Source organism: Festucalex cinctus, chromosome 21 (genome assembly GCF_051991245.1).
Source record: "Festucalex cinctus isolate MCC-2025b chromosome 21, RoL_Fcin_1.0, whole genome shotgun sequence".
Classification (NCBI taxonomy): Eukaryota; Metazoa; Chordata; class Actinopteri; order Syngnathiformes; family Syngnathidae; genus Festucalex; species Festucalex cinctus.
In genome coordinates this window covers 17,637,254-17,665,186 of record NC_135431.1, presented here as the reverse complement: position 1 = coordinate 17,665,186, position 27,933 = coordinate 17,637,254, and the positions used below count along the sequence as shown (strand labels likewise).

Sequence of the window (27,933 nt, the reverse complement as noted above, 5' to 3'; positions counted from 1 at the left end):
AGATTTCATAAATGTGTTTCAATGTGAAGATTTATATGTTACCTGTAGTCTGAAGCATCAAGATCCCCGTGTTTATTAACAATGTTCACAAACCCCTTAGCTTGTCCATTCTCATCACATCTTTGTCAACTATAATTCTTTGACGGATTACTTGTTCACAAAAAGAATTTGTAGCTCTCAGCATTGGGTTGTCTAAAACACACACACACTCACTTAATATGTGCAGAGTCATGCTTTCTAATTAATGCTGTCTCGAAATGTAAACAGAATACAAGTGACATATTGCTGACCAATGCTTTACTTTTGAAATGTGTAATTTTAGCAAAGTGACAATGAAATAGTGCAATGTAACAACTCACATTTGTTCGTCCCTGGTTGCTGTTGACTTTAAGAACCTTGTGTAATCTCTGAAACAAAACTGCACCTCCATTGTGACACAGTCTTTTGTCTTGAATATGCAGAAGAATGGAACAGTCTTTCTTCATCTCAGCGGCCTGCAGCAACCAACCCGCTTTTAGACAAAAAAGAATTACATTATAAGTGTTATTGTCACATCACCTCTTTACAGTATATGCACATCACAGATTTAAGTAAAGTAAAGTGTTTGTTGAGGTTGATGAGAGAGAGTTTGGGGAAAAGGGGGTGTGTAGCTGTGACTATATTATGACTCTGACGGGCACAGGTAACTCGAGTTTGGTAACAACTGTTGGATTCACTCGATAAATCATTCAGCAGCTCGCGTTTTTACTAAACTATAGCCTTAAAACTTAACATAGCAAAAAATTATTTTTAACCCTATACTAAATATCGGTCACATTAATAACAGAAATGGGCACGCGTGTGTGTAGCACATACCTGCTGACAATGTTTCTGCTTTGGCGAGATGATCCCTCTTCCGTGTGCCTTCCAATCACAGACGAGTCTACTTTGAAATTTATTTTTACAAATGATGCAGATGGCTGGAAGAACGGGGCCAGCCCAAACTCTCTCTCATCAACCTCAACAAACACTTTACTTTACTTAAATCTGTGATGTGCATATACTGTAAAGAGGTGATGTGACAATAACACTTATAATGTAATTCTTTTTTGTCTAAAAGCGGGTTGGTTGCTGCAGGCCGCTGAGATGAAGAAAGACTGTTCCATTCTTCTGCATATTCAAGACAAAAGACTGTGTCACAATGGAGGTGCAGTTTTGTTTCAGAGATTACACAAGGTTCTTAAAGTCAACAGCAACCAGGGACGAACAAATGTGAGTTGTTACATTGCACTATTTCATTGTCACTTTGCTAAAATTACACATTTCAAAAGTAAAGCATTGGTCAGCAATATGTCACTTGTATTCTGTTTACATTTCGAGACAGCATTAATTAGAAAGCATGACTCTGCACATATTAAGTGAGTGTGTGTGTGTTTTAGACAACCCAATGCTGAGAGCTACAAATTCTTTTTGTGAACAAGTAATCCGTCAAAGAATTATAGTTGACAAAGATGTGATGAGAATGGACAAGCTAAGGGGTTTGTGAACATTGTTAATAAACACGGGGATCTTGATGCTTCAGACTACAGGTAACATATAAATCTTCACATTGAAACACATTTATGAAATCTATGGGGAGAGATTTGTCTAAAATCTCACTGTTTCAGAGAAAAATAGTTTTCTGACAAGCTCAATTTAAGTTAAAAATAAATAAATAAATACAATTGATTCTCTAAAAATAAAAACCAGTTGGTTGTTAATTATTACATGCAAATGTGTTTTTTTTTGTCTTCTGTATTTATAATTGTTCTTTGACCAAGAAAGTATATAGGCCTATAGGTATATTTGTATTTCTATCCAAATATACGATTATTCACTAGAATTTTCAGTAGGATATCCAAATACCAAAATATTCGATAGCTGCAGCACTAATAATACTAATTTTGAGTTGTGGCACGCCCACACGAGTTATTTTACCACACACCCATGTCAAAACTAGCTTACTGCACACACACACACACACTGCACCCCAACTTCAAATTTTTGCTAACGTCATAATAATAATAATAATAATAATAATATATTAAAAATTTTGTTGGATCCAAAAGCAACTTACATAATTATAGTTTCATATGATTGTGATTGTCTTATTTTCAAATGTTGAAATATTTTCTTGATTTGAACAAAATATAATTGTTTAGAATAATCTTGATTTCAATTATTACCAAAATAATTGTGATGATTATTTTTTTCCATAATAGAGCAGCCCTAATGTGATGTGAATATGTGTATCTTGTGCTCATCTTTCCCTTCAATTTTCTATTTCAGGCAGCAAATACTGAAACGAAGATTGAGGTGTGATTTCCCCCAGCTGGTTTTTCACACCCCTTTCCAGCAACAACTCTGAAATGGTTTTTGTAGAGACATTATCAACAACTGACAAACTTTTAGACAGGGTACCTCACTCATCAGATACATCAACTACTGAGTCTACTGATGTAAGCCAAGAAAGTGACACTAACACATGGCTGGTACAACATCAGGTTGGAAAATGACAGGGCATACGAGGACACTTTACAGTGCAGGGCTGTAAAATCTATGTAAAATCTGCCATTTTGTTTGTTTCATTATCAAGATGTTAACTCTCCATTTTAACACTTTTCAAGCAAAAATCAAAATGTCTGTATTCCATTTTTCCACAACACAGACCTTTGTTAAATTGGTCTGCCAAAAAAAGAGAGCTGTTCCAATGAAGTTCCAAAGGTTTTATTGTGAATGCACATTTGATTTTTATTTTATTATTATTATTTTTTTTTTATTAATATTTTTTGGGTAGGGGACGGGGGGTATAAATGACATGCTGTGATGACACAATCTGATACTTTAATAAATATTCTATATGTTATAATAATCTGGGCTCTGAATGCATCTATTTCCATCTAGTCCATTTTGCCTTGTTCCAGGTTTGTGGTGCATGGTAGTATTTTTGGCCGATGTATGCTGCTTCTTGTGTACCTTTCATTACGTAATAGGTTGTGAATTGTTTTCATATATGAAACATAAACATAGCTAAATGTAACATCTGTGTGCTGGTTTCACTTCTAGTTGAAGCGTTTTTTGTTTTTTTGGCACAAATTTAATATATTTAATTATCTAAATTCACATGATTGCACCAAACCACCAATACTTGTTTCTGATGTTAGGTACATGTATTTATAACATCTGGGAATGATTTTCTGTTGCCAAATTTAATGTAAGACGTTTTACAACCAAAAACTGTAGCACAAGATTTTCGTTTTTTGTTATTTACCTATATATGCATTTCTGGCTTGTAACAAAATTGGGGCAGGAAAACATTGGGTGAACATTTAACCCAAAGTTCAGAAGGGTATTATCTATCAAAAAATGCATTGAACAAGTAGTGCCCAGACAGTGGAGCGAAACTCATTTTCTAGGCACTTTTTGGGGGTTCACCCCACGGCCTAGAAGTTGGTGTGAATATTTGAATGTATTATTTACAATTGAGATAGGGTTGTTCTGATTTTGTTATGTGTGGTTATTGTATTGTCATGTCCGCTTTTAACTTAACAGTTTTTATCAGTTGCTAAAACACCAAACCCCGTTCGATGAAGCAAATTCTCAGTTTCCGAGACTAATTTCTGGAATGAAACACTTTTTTGACCAAACCTTACACACGGTTCAGGCTTAGACCCAATTCTCAAAACTCATCCACTCTTTTTGGATAAAACTTAAACACATTTCACACTATTCCTAAATTATTTTGCCCTAAGACTAATGCATGTTTTTTTTTGTTAAAAGTACCCATTTTGACTCTATCACGTTTTTTGATTGAATTATTGAACATAAAAACAAACAGCAGAGAAACAAAAGTTAAAAAAGAAAAGAAGAAAAGAAAAAACAAAAAACAAACTCATCATAGTTTACATGTTCAAAAGGGAGTAGGAAGAAGTTAACTTATTTAGTCCTACCCCTCATACATTATACATTTAAACTTATTTCATTATTGATACAATACTAGGTTAATATTTTTAAAAATAAAATGATGCGTGCATTATCCAGCAACATATATACATGAAATTCCTAAACATATACCATAATACATTTATAAATCATATACTCATACTCATTATATACAATTTTCATGCTCTTATTTGACAAAAGTAATTTTTTTTAACTTTGCATTTAAACGTTTTTTTTTAACTCAACAAGTGAGTCACATCTTTTCAAGTCAATTCCCAGATTATTCCACAAATTAACACCTTTTACAGAAACACACCTTTGCTTAATATTTGTTCTTGTTTTGGGTTTTTTGTACACACTTGTACCCCTTATATCATAAGGACTGTGTCTAATTTCAAACAATGTCTGAGTAATATAGCAGAGTAGATTGTTATATACTTTGTACATTATTTGTGCTATTTTAAACTCAACCAAGTCATAAAATGTCATTGTATTTAATTTGATAAATAATGGATGTGTTGATTCTGTATATTTTGAACGATTAATAATCCTTATGGCTCTTTTTTGCAAATTGAAAACAGAGTTAGTGTTTGTTTTATATGCAGTCCCCCAGATTTCCACACAATAGGTCAAATATGGTAATAATAATGAACTATATAATATATATAATGAGTTCATGTTCAGGACATCCTTAGTTTTATAGAGTATCCCGATGATTTTTGACATTTTCCTTTTAACATTTTCTACATGTGGCTTCCAACATAATTTATCATCAATAACTACTCCAAGGAATTTATTTTCATACACCCTTTCTATTTCATTTGAATTCACCATAATTTTAACTTGGTTAGTAATTTGTCTAGTGCCAAAAACTATGTTTATTGATGTATGTAAAATAAACCTCTGTTGACTACCTACCCTGGATGCTCTGTGTTAGATTATTTTATGTCGTGTCTAACAAATGCTCTCATGGTGAATATATTTTGACTTACTGTGTGTATGATCTGAATATATTGTTCGGATTTGAATACCGGATAATAGGTTTTGAAGTGAAAAGTCACGGCTTTTGTGAAAATTGTTTGAATTTTTGTGTTTGTGTTTAAGGTTTTGAGAAAATGGGTACAGGTTTCAAGAAATGTGTATTAGCAATTGAGAAAGACTGTAATAAGATGGTTAAATTATTATTTTTATTTTCGTGTTTACGAATACCCTTACCATTCCATGTTACTATTTTATAACTTTTGCATTGCTCGACCTGCTCCTCTCCCTCCTCTAATTCCTCTTCCTCTGGCTCTGCCTCTATCCATTGCGCTTGTTTGGACTCTCCAGCAAACTGTACACTCTGAACTTGAGTTTATAGGTGTGGTCACATCATTAGCAACAAGTGTATTCAATTTTTGAGTTGTTGTGTGAACGCCAGTTAAGTCCGTTGTGTTCAAATATTGTTGACTTGTGGTAAACATTTTGTATCGCATGAGAGCAATTTGTGAATTGTGTCTTCATGTAAAATGTTTTTATGGCATTGGAAAATGAGGGGTTACATTTATTCAATGTGTTTAGACAACTGGTCATTCGGTTCAGAGGACTGGCATTTGGGTTTTAGTATTTGAGAAAATATCCCAAGGAGAGCACGCTGGCAGACGTCTAACCAACCCCCTCGCTCATATCCACCAGCCCCCCAACAATTATGGTCATTGAAACACACACACTCAAACTGTGACAGAGTCCTAGTGTCTCCAACAAGCCTCAGAAAATTCTCACGAGTGTAGGGACATCTCCCCTTTCTGCTGCGCATACCTCGCTGCTACGCATATATGCTCTATGCAGAGCATGTATGTGATGGACTCAAAGCCACACACCGTTACGCCTATAGGTAAGCTTAATTAGTTTTCACTTGTCACCACTTTTCAAATCCTTGAGAAAATGTTAGCTAGGATGTTTCAACTATCGGTTGCTGCATAAAACTATCATAAATGGATATCTGTGTAGATGTTTTTTTAAAGAAGCAGTTTTGGAAATGTCTTCTTGAAAACCAACATTACAGTTACCGTTTAATCTTACACTGTTCAGCTCTCATGCAAACGCACACACGCATACACAGGCCCCTCAGACATACATTTGACCTCCCCGTGAATCTTTGACTGCCTCTGCTTCCCCCTACTCACAGGAATATTGAACAATCGCCTTTCTCAGACCAAAAATGGCCCCTCGCAATTAGCTGCGTATCCGTTCTTCTTCAGCCTAATTTAATTTTATGACCAGCAACCCCTGTCCTCGCAGGGGTAAGGAGACTATCGCTGATGATGGCTTTTCACCAATTTCTACATAAAATTATCATTATAAATAGAATCAGATCTAAGTAGATGCATATTTTTGTAATATATTTTAGGAAGCGTTGTCTTTTCAAACTAACAACATTATAGCCACCGTCTAACCTCACACTTCTTCAGCCGCCCGTCTGTCCTCACACTTCTTTGACCCCCATGCAGCCATTCATGCGCGTACGCACACACAAGCACAGACATACATTTGACCTCCCCATGAATCTTTGACTGCATATGCTTCCCCCTACTCACAGAAATATTGAACAAAAATGTCAGATAGTAACTATATCAGTAAGGGGAAATTATATAGTTTTATCCGTTTATTTTCAGATTCAACCCCAGCAGTCACGAACGACTCTTACAACATTTTTACATATAATGTATAACTTCATGTTTTTTAATTTCATAATACCAACCAGCGTATCACAGTTTAACCTTACCTTATACTTCTTGTTTTACAACCTCTAAAATACAATCTTTGAGCCGTGTTTGCGCATACTTTTCCCCCTTCACCATAATAGAAATGGCTAGTACTTTTCCCCCCGGCGGTTTTACCCATACTAAACTACTCCCTCCGATCACGTCATTCAATCTCATTATTATTCATTGTTCACTCAATCTAGGGGGCGTGAACCGGATCCGGAAGTTAACCAAACAATTAGCATTTGAACCCGGGTCAGCCATGATATCTGCAAAAACAGGTAGGAACACCACCTACACATCATCCATCTTCATTAAGGGGTCATTAATCTTCATTAAATGACATCAGGAAGTCATTAAGGGTCATTCATCTTCATTATATAACACCTGGAAGTCATTAAAGGTCATTCATCTTCATTAAACGACATCCGGAAGTCATTAAAGGTCATTCATCTTCATTATACGACATCCGGAAGTCATTAAAGGTCATTCATCCTCATTAAACGACATCCGGAAGTCATTAAAGGTCATTACCCCTCATTAAATGACATCTGGAAGTCATTAAAGGTCATTAACCCTCATTATATGACATCTGGAAGTCATTAAAGGGTCATTAATCTTCATTAAATGACATCAGGAAGTCATTAAGGGTCATTCATCTTCATTAAATGACATCAGGAAGTCATTAGGGGTCATTAATCTTCATTAAATGACATCAGGAAGTCATTAAGGGTCATTAACCCTCATTAAATGACATCAGGAAGTCATTAAAGGTCATTAACCCTCATTATATGACATCAGGAAGTCATTAAAGGTCATTAACCCTCATTATATGACATCTGGAAGTCATTAAAGGGTCATTAAGCTTCATTAGGGAGGGGTCATGACCCATACATGACCCCCCTAATCTAATTAAGAATGTCATCCATCAAATTTTGACAGAAGCGGCCTTGTAATATTCTCTTCCGTCCTTCAGCACAGCTGAATCTAATGATCAGCTAATCACTAATCAGCAAGCTTTGCAGAAGCCTGATAACGATCCCGATCATGAATCAGGTGTGTTAGTGGAGAGAAACATGGAAAACAGGCTGGATAGGGGCTCTCGAGGACCCAACCTGGAGACCCCTGACTTATAACAATATAACTAATGTAATCATAATTACTGTAAATAGTTGTCTTCTCAGAAATATTTTTGGGGTTTGGTTTATTGAGCATATAAATGCAATATAAAATAAGTGAAAATGATAAGAATTATTAGTAAAGTCAGAATTTACATGTTCAAAGGGAGTAGGAAGAACTATTATTTAATGTTAATATTTAACAATTATATGATAAACAGTACATTACGGCGCCAGCTGAGAATATGTACAAGTCTGTTGTACACTCCTCTAACCAAATAGTCCCCGTTTTGATCTGTGACATTTTTCTAGAGTGGACCTAGTATTGAGACTTGTGGAACACTGCTAGTTTAATACTGTAATGTAGGCCATTTTTATTCCTACAATCTAAAAAGAGAATTGTTGAACGAACTTAATTGAATTGCATCAAGTGGTAACACACAATTGAATTAAGTTAATCCAAGTTAATAGATTACATTTAATTAATTATGAGGTCATTAAGTTTAATTGAGTTAATTATACTTAATATATTAAATTTGGATTAACATAATTGAATCGTGTGTTACCACGTGAAGAAATTCAATTAAGTTGGTCAAAATTTCTCTTTTAGAGTGTATAGTGTGACATATGGGAGTGGATTTTTACTTTCGTCCCATCCCGCGCCCACAGAAAAAAAATCCGTCCAGTCCCAGACCATCCTAAGAAAATATGTCCTGTCCTGTCCTGCCCTGACCTGTCCTGTGCTGTTCCCCTTCAAAATTGTTCCCATTTTGGAGGTCAGCTACACACACACAAAAAAAAAAAGATCGGTCCAACTTTTATCCCGTCTCGTCCCAATCCTGTTATTGAAGGTCAAGTTGACTCCCATCCCAAAATATCAGCCTTTATCGTGTATTGTAAAAATATGTGCCTTACAAAGTCACGTCACAATGAGTTGCCATTACTGTAGAAAACTGGTGCCGTTCCACAAGGTTCACTACTCAGTCCACACATTTGTACGGTGTACTCCATTGGAATGTTAAAATTGCATGGTATTACAATAAAAAAAAAATAAAATAGTGGTGTTCCACAAGCCTCAATATTAGGTCCACACTACATGAATGTCAAAATTACCAGGATTGGATTCGATAGATACACGGGATCATCTGATGGCCTGTTTGTTATTCTTTTGATATAACATTGTCCTATTTTTAGCCTCACTTTTATTAATTTCCTTCCAGCGTTACTCACACTAGACGACTATCCTGAGAATAAATCGGCATTAATTATCAGCATGTACCGACATGTCCGTATGACTCTCTCCTCTCCCTTCCCCCTCCTCCTGTCGTCAGGCTGACCCGAAGGAGCTGATCCGACTGGTCACCCAGCACGTGTCGGCGTACTCGAGCTGGCCCGAGGACCTGCAGGAGATGATCACACAGCTGCACGCATACAACGGGCGGCTGAGCGACTTCACGCAGGCGCAGGTGCTGCAGGGCCTGGGCCGCGGCGTGGACGTGCAGCGCTTCAGCTCCGACCCCGAATACAAGAAGGAGACCATCCTCGGCCTGGCGGAGTGAGTCCAACGCAACGCGCCAGATGGGGACAAAACCAGATTTGGAACCTCAGCTGGCATGATTTATCCGTTTCTGAAAGTTTGACTGAAAACGAGTGGTACCGCATAGGGAATACTGTCAGCCCTAATTTATCATGTCGACAGTTGCTTTGAGGTTTATCTGTGTGTGTGTTGTGTGTTTTGCAGCACTAATGAGTGATCATTATTTTCCCTTCCTGCGTGTTTTTAGGACCCTGGATGACACGGTGTACGGCATCTCGGTGTCGCTGGCTAAGCGCTACCGTGTTCCTCTGTGGGAGGTCCACATGACTCATCTGGAGTTCCTCTTCACAGACAGCGGGTATGCACCCCCCCCTCCCCACACACACACACACACACACACACACACGCAGTGCATTTTTCCTTTCATCTCGTTTTTACTGCCTGCAAATTGCTCCGTTTGACAGCATCCAAACATCCTCACCCGACTTGCCTCTAATGTACTGTACGCACACAGCCACATCATTAGGTACACCACCACCACCACCTTGTAAAGCAAAGGCAAGGCTGCTTTATTTATATAGCACATTTCATACACATACATACAGATTCAGGAAGTACGTATAAGTGCCTTGGTGGAGGTACTCGTTCTCTCGGTGTTGTGTGGTGAGCAATTATGCACACACTGGGTGGGACTTGTTCATTTCAAGGGCCGTATTTGTATCATTACTTAAAGAAGTCAATGAAAGCTTTTGTTTATCTATTTTTTGCATTTATTTTATAGCTCATTGTGTTGTTAATCGTTTGGAGCCATTTATTTTTTAATTCAAAATTGTCCAAATCCTCTGATTTCAGCAGATCTATAGTAATTGTTCACTAATTTCTGTAGTCTCTCATGAAAGAAGACTAGTTATCTTCTGTGTTTAATCAAAATAAGACATTTGCAAACACTTTTTACTTTGGAAAACAACAACCGAACTGGTAACATAGTACATCAATCCCCCTCCCCCTTTATTTATTTATTTATTTCACTATATGAATACGAATTACGAAGTGAACTCCAATCACTGGGGTTAACTCATTCAAACCCAGAAACGTATACGTAAATATGTTTTCAATACTTTGTCCTAAACTCCCAAAAACCTATTGATACAGTTTTTTTTATTTTTTTTTTATTTATTTTTTTTTATTATATGATGCTAGAACATACAGAAGGATTTGATGGAGCTTATGACCTGAAGAGGTCGCTTAAAGCAATGGTAGTTATTACCAAATAAAACGAAAGTTACAACTGTAACTACGGTTCTATGAGTCCCGGACGACCGCCAGAAGGCGGTGCTTTAAGCACTGAATGTTCCTTTCGCGCATGCGCAGTTCGAGTAATGCATACCAAATTAGTCACCTGTGACCCCTTGGTGACCCTAGAAGGGTATAAGTTCCGGTGTCACCCAAGGTTCGTTTCCTACGGAATCTTCTCGCGTGAACACGAGGATTCCGAGCGACAGGACGCCCTGGCGGTCGTCCGGGACTCATAGAACCGTAGTTACAGTTGTAACTTTCGTTCTATTTCGTCCCTCCCGACCGCCAGAAGGCGGTGCTTTAAGCACTGAATGACTAATACCGGCGTAGTCGCGAGGGATCTCAGACACAAACCTCACTGAGAAGCCCCAGCAGGACCCAAGATCACGCCAAGCGGATGGGGAGAGGCGACATCCACGCTATAAAACCTGGAGAAGGTGCAAGGCGTCGCCCATGAGGCAGCAGCACAGATATCCTCCAGGGAAACACCCCTCAGGGCGGCCCAAGACGTGGCAGAGAGCGGAGCCCTTGGTAGGACCACCATAACAAACAAAAAACTGGGCAGACGTACGAATGCCCGCCATAGCGTCAATGTAACACTGCAAGGCTCTCACCGGACACAAGAGCTCCGGCCTGTCCCCGCCATCAGCAGGAGTGGGTACATAACGTTTAAGCCGTAGAGGCTGGTTAGAACGAGAGCCAGACAACACCTTGGGAATGAAGGCAGTGTTCGGCCACAGAGTGACGCCGGCGCCATCCGGGTGCCATCGCAGGCATTCAGGGCTAACCGATAAAGCGTGTAGGTCGCTGACGCGCTTGGCGGAGGCAACGGCGAGCAAGAGTGCAGTCTTGCGCGACACCCATAGAAGGTCCGCCCCCGCCAGGGGCTCGAAGGGAGGCCTGCACAGGCCGTCCAGCACCAACTGCAGATCCCACGCCGGAACCCGAGGAGCCGGGCGGGGACGAAGACGCAGAGCCCCTCTGAGGAACAAGGACACCAGCTCATGGCGCCCCACGGAGCCGCCATCAGCACCAACATGCCGGGCAGAAATAGCTGCCACATACACCAGAGTCGACTGAGACCTGCCCTTATCCAGGAGGGACTGCAAGAAATCCAGGATGGTGGGGATGGAACACGAAACAGGGTCCACCCCGCGTTCTCCGCACCACGTCACAAACAACTTCCACCTGTTGGCATACTGTTGCCGAGTGGACGGTGCCCTCGCATTAAGAATGGTCCGCGTGACAGACTCTGTACAGCCGGTCAGCAGCGGTTGGGGCCCCTCAGTGGCCAAACACATACGCGAAGGCGCCGAGGGTCGGGATGCCAACCCCGACCTCCCTGTTGAGACAACAGGTCCTCCCTGTCGGGGAGACGCCACAGCTCGCCGGAGCACAGTTGACGGAGCAGGGGGAACCACGTCCGGGCCGGCCAGAAGGGGGCCATCAGCAACAGCGTGTGCCCCTCCTGAAGAACTCTCTGAAGCGTCAGCCATATCAGAGGGAGCGGCGGAAAGGCGTAGAGAAGGCACTCCGGCCACGGCTGCGCCAGTGCATCCAGACCCAGAGGGCTGGTGGCCTCGCTCAGGGAAAACCAAAGTGGGCAGTGGGTTGAGTCCTCGGAGGCAAAGAGATCGACCTCCGCCGTGCCGAAGCTGCTCCAAATCATGCGCACCACCTCTGGGTGGAGGCGCCACTCTCCCGGAGGAGGACCCCGACGGGAGAGAGAGTCCGCGAGCTGGTTCCGAACCCCCGGCAGATAGGTGGCCCGTAGACTGGCCAGACGGGGAGCAGCCCACCTGAGAAGGTGCTGGGAGGTCTCCAACAGACGGGCGGACCTGACGCCGCCCTGACGGTTTATTTGAAACACGGTCGTGGTGTTGTCCGACCGTATGAGAACATGCCGTCCGCTCAGGTATGGCAAGAAGTGCATGAGTGCCAAGTACACCGCCCGAAGCTCCAGCACATTGATGTGATCGACCCTGTCGCGCACAGACCAACTTCCCTGAGCCGTCCTGTGCTGCCAGACAGCACCCCAGCCCGTGAGGCTGGCATCCGTGGTGATTGTTTCGCGGCGGGCCGGGGCCACACCCAGCGGGACTCCGCTCAATAGAAAAGCCCTCTCCCTCCAAGGTGCCAGGGCGAGGAGGCAACGACGGGACACCCTGAGCCTCCGGTGGCGGTGCCACTTGGCATCCAAGTGGAAGCCGTTCAGCCACCTCTGTAGTGGGCGCAGTGTCAGCAGACCCAACGGGACCACAGCCGTCATGGACGTCAGCTTGCCCAAAAGCCGCAAGCAGGTGACGTAAGGCAACAGCCTGCCCCCTCGAAAGAGCGCAAGGAGGCGAAGAACATCGTCGACTCGGTGAGGAGGTGGGTGGGCTCTCATAACCGTGGTGTCCAACTTCACACCAATGAAGTCCGTCCGCTGAGAGGGGACCAGAGAGGACTTGGGCAAATTGACCCTGATACCCAACCGGGCCACATGAGACAGGAGATCGGAGGTGTCCTGGATCACCTGAGCCCGCGACAGCGCGCAGAGGAGCCAGTCGTCGAGGTACGGCAGCACCTTCATGCCCACAGACTGCAGGGGCGCCAGAGCAGCCTCCACAAACCGAGTGAAGACCCGCGGAGCGAGGGAGCACCGGTCTTCTTTAGGACAAGGAAGTATGTCGAGTAGAAGCCCCCGGGCTGTGCCAGGGGGTCCACGGCCTCGATCGCGTCCTTGGCCAGGAGGGCGGACAGCTCCTGGTCCAGAGCTGAGGCTGATGGAGACCACCCATGGGTCCGAGGCACGAGCAGGCCAGTAACTGAGCTGCTGGTGGGAAAAATGTCCGACGGCCGGCCCCAAGGCCACAGTCCCTGGCCCTCCGGCCCCTAGGGGCCCGAGAGGGACGGTGGGTGGGGCCTGCAGCCTGTGGTTGCCCTGAAGGCAAGCGGGCAGAGGAGCGAAAGTCCCCAGCGGGCCTCTGCGGGGGTCGCCGGGTGCCATAAGCCTCGGCAGGCCGGGGCTGAGGAAAGCGATGAAAAGCAGAGCGTGCCCCAGGCCTACCCTGTTGGGGAGGCAGGGTCCTATTGAGGCTGGAAAGCTGCTTCCTGGTCTTATGAGCCTTAACCGTCCTTTCCAGTGCACCCACAGCGGCAGAACCAAAAAGCTCCCCCGGCTCCACAGGAACACCACGGAGGGCCCTCCTAGAGGCCTCCGACAAGGGGGACTGCGCTAGCCACACCTGGCGGCGCGCCTGCACTAGGAAGGACATGAGTCGGCCGTGTTCCCTAGTCATGAGGGCAAAAGCCTGGAGGGCTGCATCACTGAAGGACACAGCAGCCTCCACGCCGTCCGCTTGCAGGGATGTAGAGAGAGCAAGCATGAGGTAAGCCAAAGAGTTCCCAATGCGACCAGCACGTGCACCAGCGCCATAGGCCCGTGTGAGAAGGTCGTCAGTCACACGACATTGGGGTCGAGGACATCGCACAGATGGCCGAAGGGTCTCCTCCGGGGACACAATGAGGGATGCGACAGCCGGCTCCACAGCAGGCATCCGGTCCAAGCCAACACTAGCAGCATCGTGCATCGATGCTAAATCACGGCCATCAGCCGAAGGGCGGGAGAGAGCCCCAGGATCCCTCCAGCAAGCATGCAGTTCCCGCAGATAGTCCTCAGATGCGGGGACAGAAAAGGCCGAGGAAGGGCGCCTGCGCCGGAAGAAAGCGCTCTCAGACGCCGATTGAGCCTGTGGAGGCACCTCCAAATGCAGGAGGTCCAAGGCATTGCGCAGGACAGCCCGTATAGAACCATCCCCCGCCTCACTGGACGAACTCCGAGCGGACGCTGGAGAGTTTGGTCCCAAAACCACAGACCCCGGGTCACGGTCGTCGTCATGAAAAAAGGAAGCCGAAGCTGCCAAGGAAATGGCGTCCTCCTCAGGAGGAAGCACTGGCATGGGCGGGGTGGATGGTCGCGGCATGGGCAGGGCAGGTGGTCCCGGCCCCCCCGTAAGTGTGGGAGGGTGACGGTCCTGCAGAAGAGATCTCACCTCTGCCAGTTCAGCCTGAAGGTGCCCAACCTCCGAAGCGAGTCGTCGCTGCGCCGCCCTTTTCCTGGGGGGGGGCATGTACAGCAGAGGACACACCGAGACGTTTCCGGCGCCTCGGTTGGGAGGACGACAGATGACCCAGTGGACTGGGGTCACTGACACCAGGACTGCAGGCCCGGCCATCACCGGCACGGTCAGAAACAAGACACCTCGGGCAGCGATCGTCCAGGACATCGGAGGCCTCAAAGAGGATACCACAGTCCACGCAGCAACGGGAGTCCTCCATTGTGAACACAAAGAGGCCCAAACAGCGATGAGCGGGAAGCTGAGGGAAGGGGGCGCGAGCGCCACCTGCACAGCAGACCCACACCGAGCAGCCGACGCGTGGGTCGGGGCAAACAGTAAGCCGGTAAAGCAGCGATAAGCTGAGGCAAGGCGCGCGAACGCCACCTGCGCAGCAGACGTACACCGAGAAGCCGACGGAGGGCCGGGGAAGACAGTTAGTCGTTAACAGTAGCGATAAGCTGAGGGAAGGCGCGCGAACGCCACCTGCGCAGCAGACGCACACGGAGCGGCCGACGGGCGGGAGGGGCAGACAGCAGTCGCGAAAGCGGCGACAAGCTGAGAGAAGGGGCGCGAACGCCACCTGTACAGCTGAAGCCAGGTGCGCACCGCAGGCGGGGCACGCACAAAAGTAAGTAAGACAAACAATCGAGCGAGAAGCGCGACGCCGTAAGCTGGGAGCGGGGACGCTGACGCTGCCCTCACCAGCAAAGGCACAAAAAGAAAAGCAACAACCAAACGGCAACACCGTCGGAGAAAGCGGCGCTAATAAACCGAGAGAAGCGCTAACGCTGCCAAAGCCAGCGGAGGAAAAAATAGGGTAAACCACGAGCCGTGGTAGCCAGGGCGCTAACGCGAGGCTAGCCACACAAAAAACTCAAAACACCGCAGTAGATGCGGAAATTAGACGGCAAAGTAGACAACAAGTAGTCAATAACCTTACCCCACGGGAGGTTAGAATACGCGACCACGTCGGGTCACTAACGAAGGACAGAAAAACACCGTCGCCACAGCCTTTGGAGGGCGAACTACGCAGCTCCGACCGATCCGGTCACAAGGCTCCAAGCGGCGCGGTCAAGAGGATAAATACAAATCCCAATTCTTACACTCTTCGAAAATGTGTCGTATGCATACGCCACGCGAGAAGAAAAGAGGAAACGAACCTTGGGTGACACCGGAACTTATACCCTTCTAGGGTCACCAAGGGGTCACAGGTGACTAATTTGGTATGCATTACTCGAACTGCGCATGCGCGAAAGGAACATTCAGTGCTTAAAGCACCGCCTTCTGGCGGTCGGGAGGGACGAAATAGAACTGCCAGCAGTGGCAACAGAGTACAAGAGATCAGGCACAGGCCATGTTGCAACAAACTCTTTTTTTTTTTTTTTTTTTTTTTTTTTTTTTTCCCCTTTCTTTTCTCCCCCCCAGTGTTTTCAGCAGGTTTGTAAATAATGACACTTGGCTATATTCTAATGCTAATTGCTGCCAAACTGAAACATCTTTCTTTTGGTAGGTTCCATGTTTATATAGCAATAGAACGCAATATTCCGTGGGCCTTTAAAATCAGTCAAAATGCAGTAAAACAGCTGGGAGCGAAGGGGGTTACTTCAGTGAAAATGGCTGGGAGTGAGTTGATAAGTAAAATGCTAAAAAAATAAATAAAAATAAAACTTAAAAAAAGGCTTTTGTAATAGACTTTAATACAAAATGAATTCAATTAGTCGATAGAATAATCAACAGGTTAATCGATTCTAAAAATATTTGAGAGTGACAACACTATGTTTTATATATACGCTGTGTGCATGTGTTTGAGCGCATGCATGTGCATCAGTGATAAATTTCCCCCGTGTCGCGTCAGGATATAAGAAAATGGTTTATGGATTCCATTTCATGATAAATTACAGCGGATAGTGTGTGTGTGGGCGTGTGTGTGGGGTTGTGCGTGCGTGCGTTTTGGACAAATGCATGTGTAGCCGTCCATGCATTTGTGTCTTTGGGCATGTGCAGCGCGGAAATTGATTGAATGCACGGCTGAATGCTGTTCGTATTGTAAATGGAGCAGGTGAAGGCCAACGGTGAATTGCAGGAGGGACTTTTTAGCTTTGTCTTATTGAATAGAAAGTGCGGCAAAGATGGATCAGACCAGCGGACCCCAACCACCGCTGGTCTGAGGGACATTTGCTGCTGGGGCACACAGTCACAGAAAAGAATAATAATTCTTCCCAGTGGAGCACATATGTCAAATGAGAACACAGATGGAAGCATAACATCCTTGGCGGCGGTAACACTAGCCAGGAAGTGGCTTTACATAGTGAGGAGGTGACTCATCCACGCTAGGAAATTACATTGAGAGAAAAAAGAAACAAACATCCGTGCCGGATTGTCACTTGTCAACAAATTAGCCAGCCAATATCACGGCAACATACAGGCCACATGGCTTCACACAATAATGACACGCCGACTATCCTCGTCGCATCTCTCTTCCACTTCTATTGCGAACGTTTGATTAGCACGCCCAGTCTTGTTTGCTTGGGAATTGAATCACATTAGCGCCAATTGAATCCACTCCGCTGGATTCAGTCAAGACAACCTGACTGATTTTTTTCCACTTTTGAAAGCAATCAAACGGTGGACAGGACATGCGCCGACAAATTGTGCATATGGCCGCACTTCCTTTAAAGAAAATTTAAAACACTGTAGTGTCCTTTACTTTGACAATTCTCCCAAATTGAATGTTGCTATGCTATCATGAGTAAACCCACAATAAAGTCTCTAGTCAGGCCAGAAAAGACACAGGAAGTCTGCCATTTCGGTTTGAGGTCATTTTGACATTTTTTAGTGGACTTAGATACTTTATTTTAGCAACATGGACCCACAAAAAGAAAATGTCTCAAGAACACATGCCCTACTAAAAGATAGAGGAAGACTGACTTTTTGGTTCGAAGTGGCTATTTTAGAATCATTTTGGTAGTTTCCAAGGATCGGTTGTGGAGAATTGAGCTCCTGATGCCAGTTTTACATAAACAAAAAATTTGGTAGGGAATGTCTGTCATGAAAAAAAAAAACTTGTGACTCATTTTGCCCCTTTCCAGAGGCCCTTAAAAATAAAGATACAGCCCCCCCACAGACAGTTTCACTTTGCAACATGAAAATTGGTTGCATTGTCTATCTTGAGTAGACCCACAAAAACGTCTCGAACACATCCACGAAAGACACAGGAACTCTGCATTTTTGTTTTGAAGCAGATCCTTCAATGAGTATTTAGCTCACAAAGTCCATTTCAGTAGAAGTTAATAGACCCACAATAAATTGTCTTTGAAGCCATTCATGAAAAGACACAGCATGTCTGCTAATTTGGTTTAAGACAGCTGTTTTTGACTCATTTTGGCCTTTTCCAGAAGTGCTTCAAATAAAATAACTCACTTATAGCAACGTTAAAATTGAAGGACATTTCTATCACGAGTAGACCCACCAAAAATTCTCAAGAACCCGTCCCTGAAAAAGACACTGGAAACCTGCCATTTTGGTTTGAAGCAGACATTTTACAGTTATTTTACCCTTTCCAGGGTTCCGTCAAAGAAAATTCATTTAGTAAGATCAAATTTGTTAGATATGTGTGTCATGAGTAGTCCCACAAAAAAAAGCCATGTCAGAAAAGCATACCATTTGGGTTTGAAGTGGGACAGTATTGGGTCATCTTAGGGAAAAAAAAATCAGCCTCCAGTGTTCATTTCACTCAGCAACAAATTTGGTAGGCATGACTACCATGGGCAGACCCACAAAAAAGTGTCAAGAATCCTTACCTGAGAAGGCTAATGATTTCTTCCATTTGTATTCCTTTAAAAAAAAAAAAAAAAGTGAACTACGTTGGCGATTTCCCCATTTTGTTCCCAGTCTGTCCACCAAGGACATCGAGTCCCGCAGCGAGTCGCTCGGCCTGTTCGCCACGTTGAAGAACGACCCGCAGGCCTTTTACGGCCACATGAGCAAGTACGTGCTGCCCAGCGTGGAGGGCGGTGACCTGGGCCGGCTGCTCTACTACTACACCCTGCTGGACGCCGCCGGCTGCCGGCCGCACATGCCTGCCACCGCCATCGCACCCGAGAGCCACGTCAAGCTGCTCAAGAAGCTCCGCGCTGTGGCCAGCGGTAAGTTTTTAATTTTCAGATGTCGTCTGTGATTAGGGGTCGGGAAAATGATAACATCATTGAGGGTCAGTGTTCTGATCCTGTGAAGACAAATTTGAAATCGGATTGGTTAAAGAGTAGAGAGAGCCTTGCATGCCCTGACCACCCATTCACTGGTCAGTGACCTCTCCAAGGTGGTTTGTGAGCAGGTTTGGCTTTGTCGCCACTTGAGCGCGCAAAGTTTACTGTTGAAGGGCTGTGGTGATGCGGTGACTCGTCTCCGAGGACATTACCGAAAGGTCAGCTGGGTTTTCACGCCTCGCTTGCGCCGTCTGCTCCGTGATGACGCCGCAGCTTTCGACACATGCTGCCGGCTCACGCGGTCGCGCACGCTTTTGCGAGTTTTTTTTTTTTTTTTTTTTGCCTCATAAATGTCACAGTTAGTTTGTTAGTTAGATGAAATGGGTTTGATTTTAATGTTTTAGTTTGCTTCTAATTATTTTTTTAAATGTGTTTTTAAGTTTCACATTTTAATTTTTTAATTGACTCATTCTTGTTTAAATTTTAACTGCATTAATTTTTTACTGTTTACACTTTAGTTTTTTGTTAAAATTTTCATGTTTTTAGTCTTTTAATTCTCTAATTAAAATTTCAAAGATTTGTTGTTTTCAATTAACTCATTCACCCCCAGGCGTTTTCATTGAAGCAACCCCCTCTGCTCCCAGCTGTTTTACTGGATTCGAACATCCCTAAAAAATTGGTCAACTTCTGTACAATTTATTCTAAAAAGAAAAAAAAAAGTTTGCAAAATCTAAACGTCATTCAAAGCGAAGAAATGGGCCAAAGATTTTGGCTGTATCCAAATGTCCACTCTTGTCTCCTAACTCCTCATTCACTCCATAGCCTCACACTCTATAGTCGCGTAACTTATTGACTCTCAGCCATTTCCATTGAAGAAACCCCCTTTTGGCAGATTTTGCAAGGCGCACACAATATTATGTTCTATTGCTATAAAAACATGGAACCTACCAAAAAAGAAAGATTAGTCTCTTCTTTCATTAGAAAAAAAGTACATTTCTACCTGTTTCCGTTTTGCAGCGATTAACATTAGAATATAGCTAAGTTTCATCATTATTCACAAATCTGCTAAGAATTGTGGGGAAACGGCCCTGGTTGATCTCTTATACTCTGCTGCCACCTGCTGGCCGTTTTTGTAATTACCTTTTTTTTTTTTTTTTTTTTTTTTTTTTCCCCTCCACCCATTCTCTGCAGTTGAGATGCTGCATCAAAGCCTTCTGTATACTCTGGCATGGAAAAAAAACAACAACACACAAAACGTATAAATATGTCTTTGGGACACTTAATACATTTAAAATACAACCTATTTATACGTTTTGGGAGCAAATGAGTTAATGTTCACATCTATATATTTTTTTAATTCTTTTATTTATTTGTATTTTTTATTTTATTTATTTTACATTTTTCCTGTTTACATTCTAATTCCTATTCTTGTAATTATTCCATTATTTTGTAAATTACCCAGTACAGATCTAAAGCATTTGTAATCGACATTTGTTACCATCCAGCAACTGAACATAATTGCTGTAATTCTTTTTTTCGGCAACGTCACACACTTGATTGGTCGCTTATTGCTAGGCGGAATTTGTCACCTTCAAGCATCAAACTGAACCCCACCTGCTGGCATTAAAAATGCATATACGGCCGAGCTAATGTGTTTGAATTGCGGGCTGACGGCACCCCACGGACTTTCCAGACAGAGAGGAAGTCTTCTGTATAAAATGTAATATATATAGCGTATGGAATTACAAGAAAGCTCACATTCTACCCCATCTGTGCGTGCAATTTTGCTCACAGCATGATACAGACGACCAGTTGAGTGTGTGAGTGGGCGAGGGAGTGAATGCTCGTATGAGTGCAAGCTCCTCTCTCCCTCTTCTTCTTTGCGGCTCGAGTGTCTGTCTGAGCCAGTCTGGGATTGCACGTGTGTGCGTGCGTGTGAGGGCGTGTGGATCGCGGTTTGATGTGTGCATCTGCATCCCACAGGCGGGCCATTGTTGAATATTTTAAGCTTCCACACTAATGTGTCTGTCTGCTTTGCAACATGCATGACGCAAAGGAACAATAGCAGTCGTGTGCATATTTTTGTATTGGTTTTATGCATAAGGCTTGAAAATATACGGTATATAAATACAAAAATAAATACATAGTCGTATGGAAGTGTGGAACTGCCAGTGTGGCATGAACATTTCTGACTTGGAAATATGTTCAAACATATTTTTAACGTAAACATATCCATCCATCCATCCATTTTCTTGTCCGCTTATTCCTCACAAGGTTCGCGGGGGGTGCTGGCGCCTATCTCAGCTGGCTCTGGGCAGTAGGCAGGGGACACCCTGGACTGGTTGCCAGCCAATCGCAGGGCACACAGAGACGAACAACCATCCATATGCACAAGCACACCTAGGGACAATTCGGAGCGCCCAATTAACCTGCCATGCATGTTTTTGGAATGTGGGAGGAGACCGGAGTACCCGGAGAAGACCCACGCGGACACGGGGAGAACATGCAAACTCCATCCAGGAAGGCCGGAGCCTGGACTCGAACCGGAGTCCTCAGAACTGGGAGGTGGACGTGCTAACCACTCGACCACGTAAACATATATTTACTGTAAATAAAGATGACTTGACTAATTTAACGTTCGGTTGATCCATCCATCCATCCATCCATCCATCCATCCATCCATCCATCCATCCATTTTCTTGGCCGCTTATTCCTCACAAGGGTCGCGGGGGGTGCTGGCGCCTATCTCAGCTGGCTCTGGGCAGTAGGCGGGGGACACCCTGGACTGGTTGCCAGCCAATCGCAGGGCACACAGAGACGAACAACCATCCACACTCACAAGCACACATAGGGACAATTCGGAGCGCCCAATTAACCTGCCATGCATGTCTTTGGAATGTGGGAGGAGACCGGAGTACCCGGAGAAGACCGACGCAGGCACGGGGAGAACATGCAAACTCCACCCAGGAAGGTCGGAGCCTGGACTCAGAATTTCACAAGTTATTTCATGTTAAACGTTAGCTAATAATATGAAAAGAAAAACAAATGCAGAAGTGGCAGAAAAATGACCTCAACACAAATCAATATCGTATTCATTTTTTACAGTGCAGTTACAGTACATCTTTTTAATTGTAACTGTTTTATGAGTTATTTTGAAATTATTGTATCAATGACTAAAAGATGCACCCATATTTCCATTATTTGTTTCCACTTTTTTTTTTTTTTACACTTTTCAAGTGTATGAAAACTTATGAAAAAATAAACACTTTTTTTTTTTAATTGTACATTTAGAACAGAGATAAAATTTGTAACTGTGAGTTAACTATTGAAGTTATGCGATTAATTACGCTTAAAAATTGTAATTGCCTGACACCCCTGTTTTTAATACATAACCTATATAAATCAATTTTATTTGCTTTATTTTTAATATAATTCAAATTTAATGGTCAATTTTTTTTTTTTAAATAAGTTTTCTTTGTGTATGTGCAACACAACAACGTCAACATACTGCATAAAATTCATTTCATTCGCTTGTTTGCAGGTTTAAACTACCGCCAGCTGACGGATGAATCCCAGGACCCACTGGCCGCCCTGGAACCAGTTCTGACCAGTCAGAACGTGCTGTCCATCTCCAAACTGGCTCATCTGTTACCGAGCCCTGGCGGCGGCGGCAGCAGCAATGGTGCGACGTTGTCCCACAGCGCGGTCCACGCCGCGTGGCTGCGCAAGTTGTTCTGGAAGGGCGACGCCCAGCTGCTGAAGAGACCCCCGCACAACGAGCAGGACTACCTCCACGCTTACGACACCTGCGCCAAGTACCTGGACCGGCTGCTTCCTGTCCATGCTCTCCGCTTCCTGGATGACATCACCTTCTCCGCTGAGGCTGTCACACATGTAATTGATGACATTTTTCATTTCAATAACAGCCTAGTTTTTTTGTCTTCCTCCTTCACTCGAATTTTTTTTTTTTTCTAGTTTCTTGTCCCTCCCTTTCTTTTCTCTCCTCCCTCCCTTGAGGGAGCTAATTTCTTCCTCTCCCGCTTTCAGCGCCAATTAACGTAGAGCGCCCAGCAGGCTCTGCTGCCCTCCCCGAGCGCTCTTTAACGTGCACTTTATCTCCCCGGAACCTGCTGTCACGTCTTTCTCCATCAACTCAGAGAGGGGAAAACCTTGACTCCTCTCACGGTCTCCCTTTCGTCCTCCCCCATCCCACACATGATGGATGGCTCCATTTCCCACAAGGCCACGAAGGCGAGGGCATAGCTGACCGCCCACCCGACCTGTGTACATTATGTAATGTTTTTTTTTGTCGGAAATATGACTTTCTCTCGCCCTTTTCAGATGATTCATCATCACACAGAGAGCGTTTTTAATGCTTAACCTTCAGCTTGTAGTTACCGTTACGGCGCTTACTCACCCACTCGACACGTTTCAGCCCAAGTTGGCCGAAACAGACTGAACGGAAGAGTCGCGGAAATGATACAGTCGCTAACTCCTCCGCTGCGCATCAGATTGACCCTCGCCAGAGATGGGAAAAGTAGTACTCACTCAAATAATTACTAAAATGAAAGTAAAAAAAAAAGTACAAGCTCTGATGACGAGTAAAAGTCTATTCTAGCCAATTGCACGTCATGTCATAGCCTGACGTATCACAAGCTGGGATGTATGAACCCAGGTGTAATGCGTCATATGATTGGCGGAGCCAGTAATCATTGACGGCTGCTTGTTCATCCAGGTCTACAGTATTGCTTTCATGCGTTTAAAATAAAAGTAACGACCTCGTTTTGAAAATGTGTCGAGTAAAAAGTACAGATACTCACGTTAACTCTTTGACCGCCAAAAACGTTTAATTACGATTAGTGAAATCACAATGTATGCCGCCATAAACGTTATTTGACGTAAACTGTTTTGTTTTGGGGGGTTTTAATCAATGGGCAGTGCAAGTCTAAGTGCAGCGCTACCTGGTCAATGGGTTGTGGAATTAAAAACAGCCACTGATTATGGCCAGCAGACGGCAGCATTGTATCTCTTTTCAATGGGCTGCATGACGGAATCTGATGAAATAGACCGTTTTCAAGGATGATGTGAATGATCAAAGCCTATGTCACATTAAACCTAATTCACAGAGCGCCACTAAACAAAAAATATTAGTGTCAAAGTCACTGTTGTGGAGAAAATATCTTTTCGCAAAAAGTTTGTTTTGTCCTTATCTTCAATTTTCGCTCACTGTCACTCAAATTGCCTATTTTCAAATGGTGATTACTAAAGAACGAAATAAGGTAGAAACGTACTTTTTTTTCTAATGAAAGAATGGAATGCGATCTTTCATGTGGTACCAACGTTGTATATGCAGTAAAAAAACGCAATATTCTGTTTGCCTTGAAAGACGAGTTAAAATGCTCGAAATCGTGTGGCAGTAAAATAGTTAAAATGTAACGGATAAAAGTAAAAAGTAGTACAAAAAATAAATACTCAGGGAAGTACAAAGCACTAAAAAACAAAACTACTCAAGTACAGTCACAAAGAATTTGTACTACATTACTTCCCATCTCTGACCCTCGCACTTATAAACCAACTTCCTGCAATACAAAAACTGCAAAACAACATTTTGAGGCAACAGATTTACTCTACAGTATTATTATATTTTAATTTTATTTTATAGAACCAAAAAAAACGTGTGATTGTCAAGGAAGAACATCTGCCACGTTTTAGTGCGTTTTAGACAATTCAAATTTTGAATTGCTGCAAAACCATCAGCCAACGGTGGACTCTTGGGGAAAAAAATGCTACTTATACGTTCACCGCCTTAGTGTGTGCGTTCTTGTCTTTCTACCCATGTGTGGCCCATGAAATTCCACCTTTATTGCGAGGTCAATCTGGCTGGTCCACACATGGGGGAAAAAAAATGGTGCAATACATTCACACCATTCGACTGTGTGTGTGTTTCCTTGCAATTGAATGAAGTCTCCCAGCAGCCAGAGGCTTGCTCCTTTCCTATTGAATTGCTAACTTGCTCACACTGGATCCAATCAATCACACCCTGCTGGTAGCCATCATCTGCACAACTCGCGGCTTAAGCATGCTACTGGTATTATTGCTCACGTGTTGGATTCTACTGGCCTTTTAAAGTGTCCGAATGCCCTTATAGTCCCTGTAAAGTAAAAATAAATATGTCTTATAAATTCAACAGAGATAATGACACTGTAACATTTGACTGATTAAAAAATCAAGTAACCCTTCTAAGACACGGAAAAATGGATGCTACTTTGTCTTGCATCTTTCTTATGTAAATACATGTTTGAGCTGCCAAGATTAGAGGTGCTTTAAGCTTCCAGTGGCTGGAACGTAGCCCACTGGGTCAGTATGGGGCTTTTCCATGCTGTGACAATGAGGCACTAGCCCAAATTGCTAAAAAAAAAAAAAAAAAAAATCTTCCTCCTGACACTCCTGCCTTTCTGATTGTGATGTCCTTCTGTCGTATTGGTCTCCAGCTGAGCATCCAGACGCGCTCCGAAGTGCTCCGGCGAGCCACCAAAACCCTGCGGCAGCTGGCCGAGAAGAACAGGAAGCGAGGAGAAGGAGGAGGAGCGGCCGGCGAGCACGAAGGCGCGGAAGCGGCGGGGATGACTCTGGGAGAGGTGCTGGCCCACCTGCGCCAATCGCAGGCCCACCTGGAGACGCTGAGTGACAACTTTATCGCGTCGCTGCGTGACAGCCAACAGGTAGACGCACCTGCCGCATCACTTTCACTTCCTTGACTTATTTTTATTGGGCCACTAATAATATACTGGGTGATTCAAAATGAATGACCCTATTTCATGATCAATTATTCTATGAAGGAAAAATAGCAAAATAAAAACAGTTAAATAAAAGTATTCCACTAACAGTCAAGTTTGATTTCCCATGTTACAAGTGCTCAATATGGCCTCCCATTGCAGCACGAACAACATCAATAAGATATGAGAGTTCTTTCCAAACACGTTGAAGCACATGTGGAGCATTTGAATTGATCGCTGTTGTTATTCAATGTTTTAAGTTGTCCAGGTCAGTTGGTAATGGCGGAACAAAGACTTCATCTTATTACAAACCCCCAGAGGGAAAAGAAAATCACAAACTGTGAGGTCAGGATATCGAGGAGTCCAAGCACAAAGAGCGTTTATTTTATTTTGCTGTCGCTCCCAGATGCATAAGTCTGTCAGTGTCACGTGAAAATTATAGAAAACTGGGAAATCTGATCTTTCAAACACCCACGCCCTCATTCTGATTCACATCCATCCATCCATCCATCCATTTTCTTGACCGCTTATTCCTCACAAGGGTCGCGGGGGCTGCTGGCGCCTATCTCAGCTGGCTCTGGGCAGTAGGCGGGGGACACCCTGGACTGGTTGCCAGCCAATCGCAGGGCACACAGAGACGAACAACCATCCACACTCACACGCACACCTAGGGACAATTCCGAGCGCCCAATTAACCTGCCATGCATGTCTTTGGAATGTGGGAGGAGACCGGAGTACCCGGAGAAGACCCACGCGGGCACGGGGAGAACATGCAAACTCCACCCAGGAAGGTTCGAGCCTGGACTCGAACCGGAGACCTCAGAACTGGGAAGCGGACGTGCTAACCACTCGACTACCGTGCCGCCCTCTGATTCACATTTACTTACGAAATATTTGATCATGAAATAGGGTCATTCTTTTTGTATCACCTTGTATGTAATCCATCAACACTGCTGTTTACAAAAATAACATGAAAGTGACAAAAATAAGACAAAGCAATATTATATATTATTATTTTGTACACTCAAATTTTATTAGTTTTATTATTATATCTATTTTATGGCTAGTCAGGTTTTTATTTTCTTATTATTTATTCTTTTCATTATTTTTCAACAGTTATTTTTGCAGTTTTTTATTTTAAGTATTTTTTCTATTTACAGTAATTATGTACAATAAATGATAAATATTTTTGTTTATTTTGTTTTGTATTTATAATTTAAGGAAATTCATTTGAAAAGTAGTATTTTATAATTTTTTTTTAATGTAATATACGAAATACAACCTATTGGCTGCACATGTTTTGACAGGTTTTTTTTTTCCCCCCACCGGTTCCATTGTGGATTTTCAACACTTCCACATTGGAGTGTGTTGGTCACGCTGTTTCTCATTAAGCAACTTCTCCTGCTGTCACCTCCCTGTTGCTTCGTGCGTGCTCGCGCGTGCGTGTGGTACGCCCTGAAGAAGGGAGGTTAGGATTTGGCCAGTGTTGCTATGCGACAGTGAGATCTGGGTAAAAGCTGGTCATTTCTGACTCCCACACTGCACGCGTTAAACGCAGTTAACCCCTGATTTTCTGTTTTTTTTGTTTGTTTTGTTTTGTTTCTGTTTACTTGTTTGCTCCCTTCACAATGCAAAACAAGATAAGACACACTCAATGTGAAGCTGCTAGGAAGCGATGGTGTCATCACAGGTAGATGAAAAGGCTCTCATGGCTAAACAATGAAATTGTCCTTTTTCTCAAGATTTGCTTACTTTCACTTTTCTCTCACCTTGTCTAACCCGCTTAGTAAATATCGCCAGGGAGCGTGTCGTGCGTGCTTCTCGGGCGGCTGACAATAATAAAGTCAATAGCATCGCATCTGCCATCTGGGGCCCGATTGGACCCTTTACCCTAAAGACTTGCGAGTGACTTACAACAAGATCCGCGCGGCGCAGACCAAATAAAAAGGTACCGACTTGAACTTCACAGCTCCTCGCTGTTTGCGCTTGGGGCCAAAACACATCCTTTCACTTCAGTGCAATCCGCCACAACAATAGATAACGCGGTGAATATCGCCACTGTGAAAAGCTGTCGTTACAGCCAGAGGTTTTAACTACCACAAATGTTTGTTTATCCCCTGAAGGGCTTCTACCGCGTCGCCTGCTTGATGGCCTTCATCCAGCTAAGTGGAGACGAGTGCATTGGGGGAAGGCA

General features: G+C 43.7%; 1 protein-coding gene across 3 annotated transcripts in view; it reads left to right on the top strand.

The window, feature by feature from the left end:
* Positions 1–27,933, top strand: part of nbas (NBAS subunit of NRZ tethering complex) — a 155,593-nt gene that overhangs the window by 94,917 nt on the left and 32,743 nt on the right. For all 3 annotated transcript variants that reach the window (XM_077510416.1, XM_077510415.1, XM_077510414.1), the window contains 5 exons: positions 9,154–9,377; positions 9,607–9,717; positions 18,650–18,903; positions 22,505–22,857; positions 25,455–25,685. In XM_077510416.1, the coding sequence (XP_077366542.1) occupies positions 9,154–9,377; positions 9,607–9,717; positions 18,650–18,903; positions 22,505–22,857; positions 25,455–25,685 (1,173 nt within the window). The remainder of the gene's footprint in view (positions 1–9,153; positions 9,378–9,606; positions 9,718–18,649; positions 18,904–22,504; positions 22,858–25,454; positions 25,686–27,933) is intronic.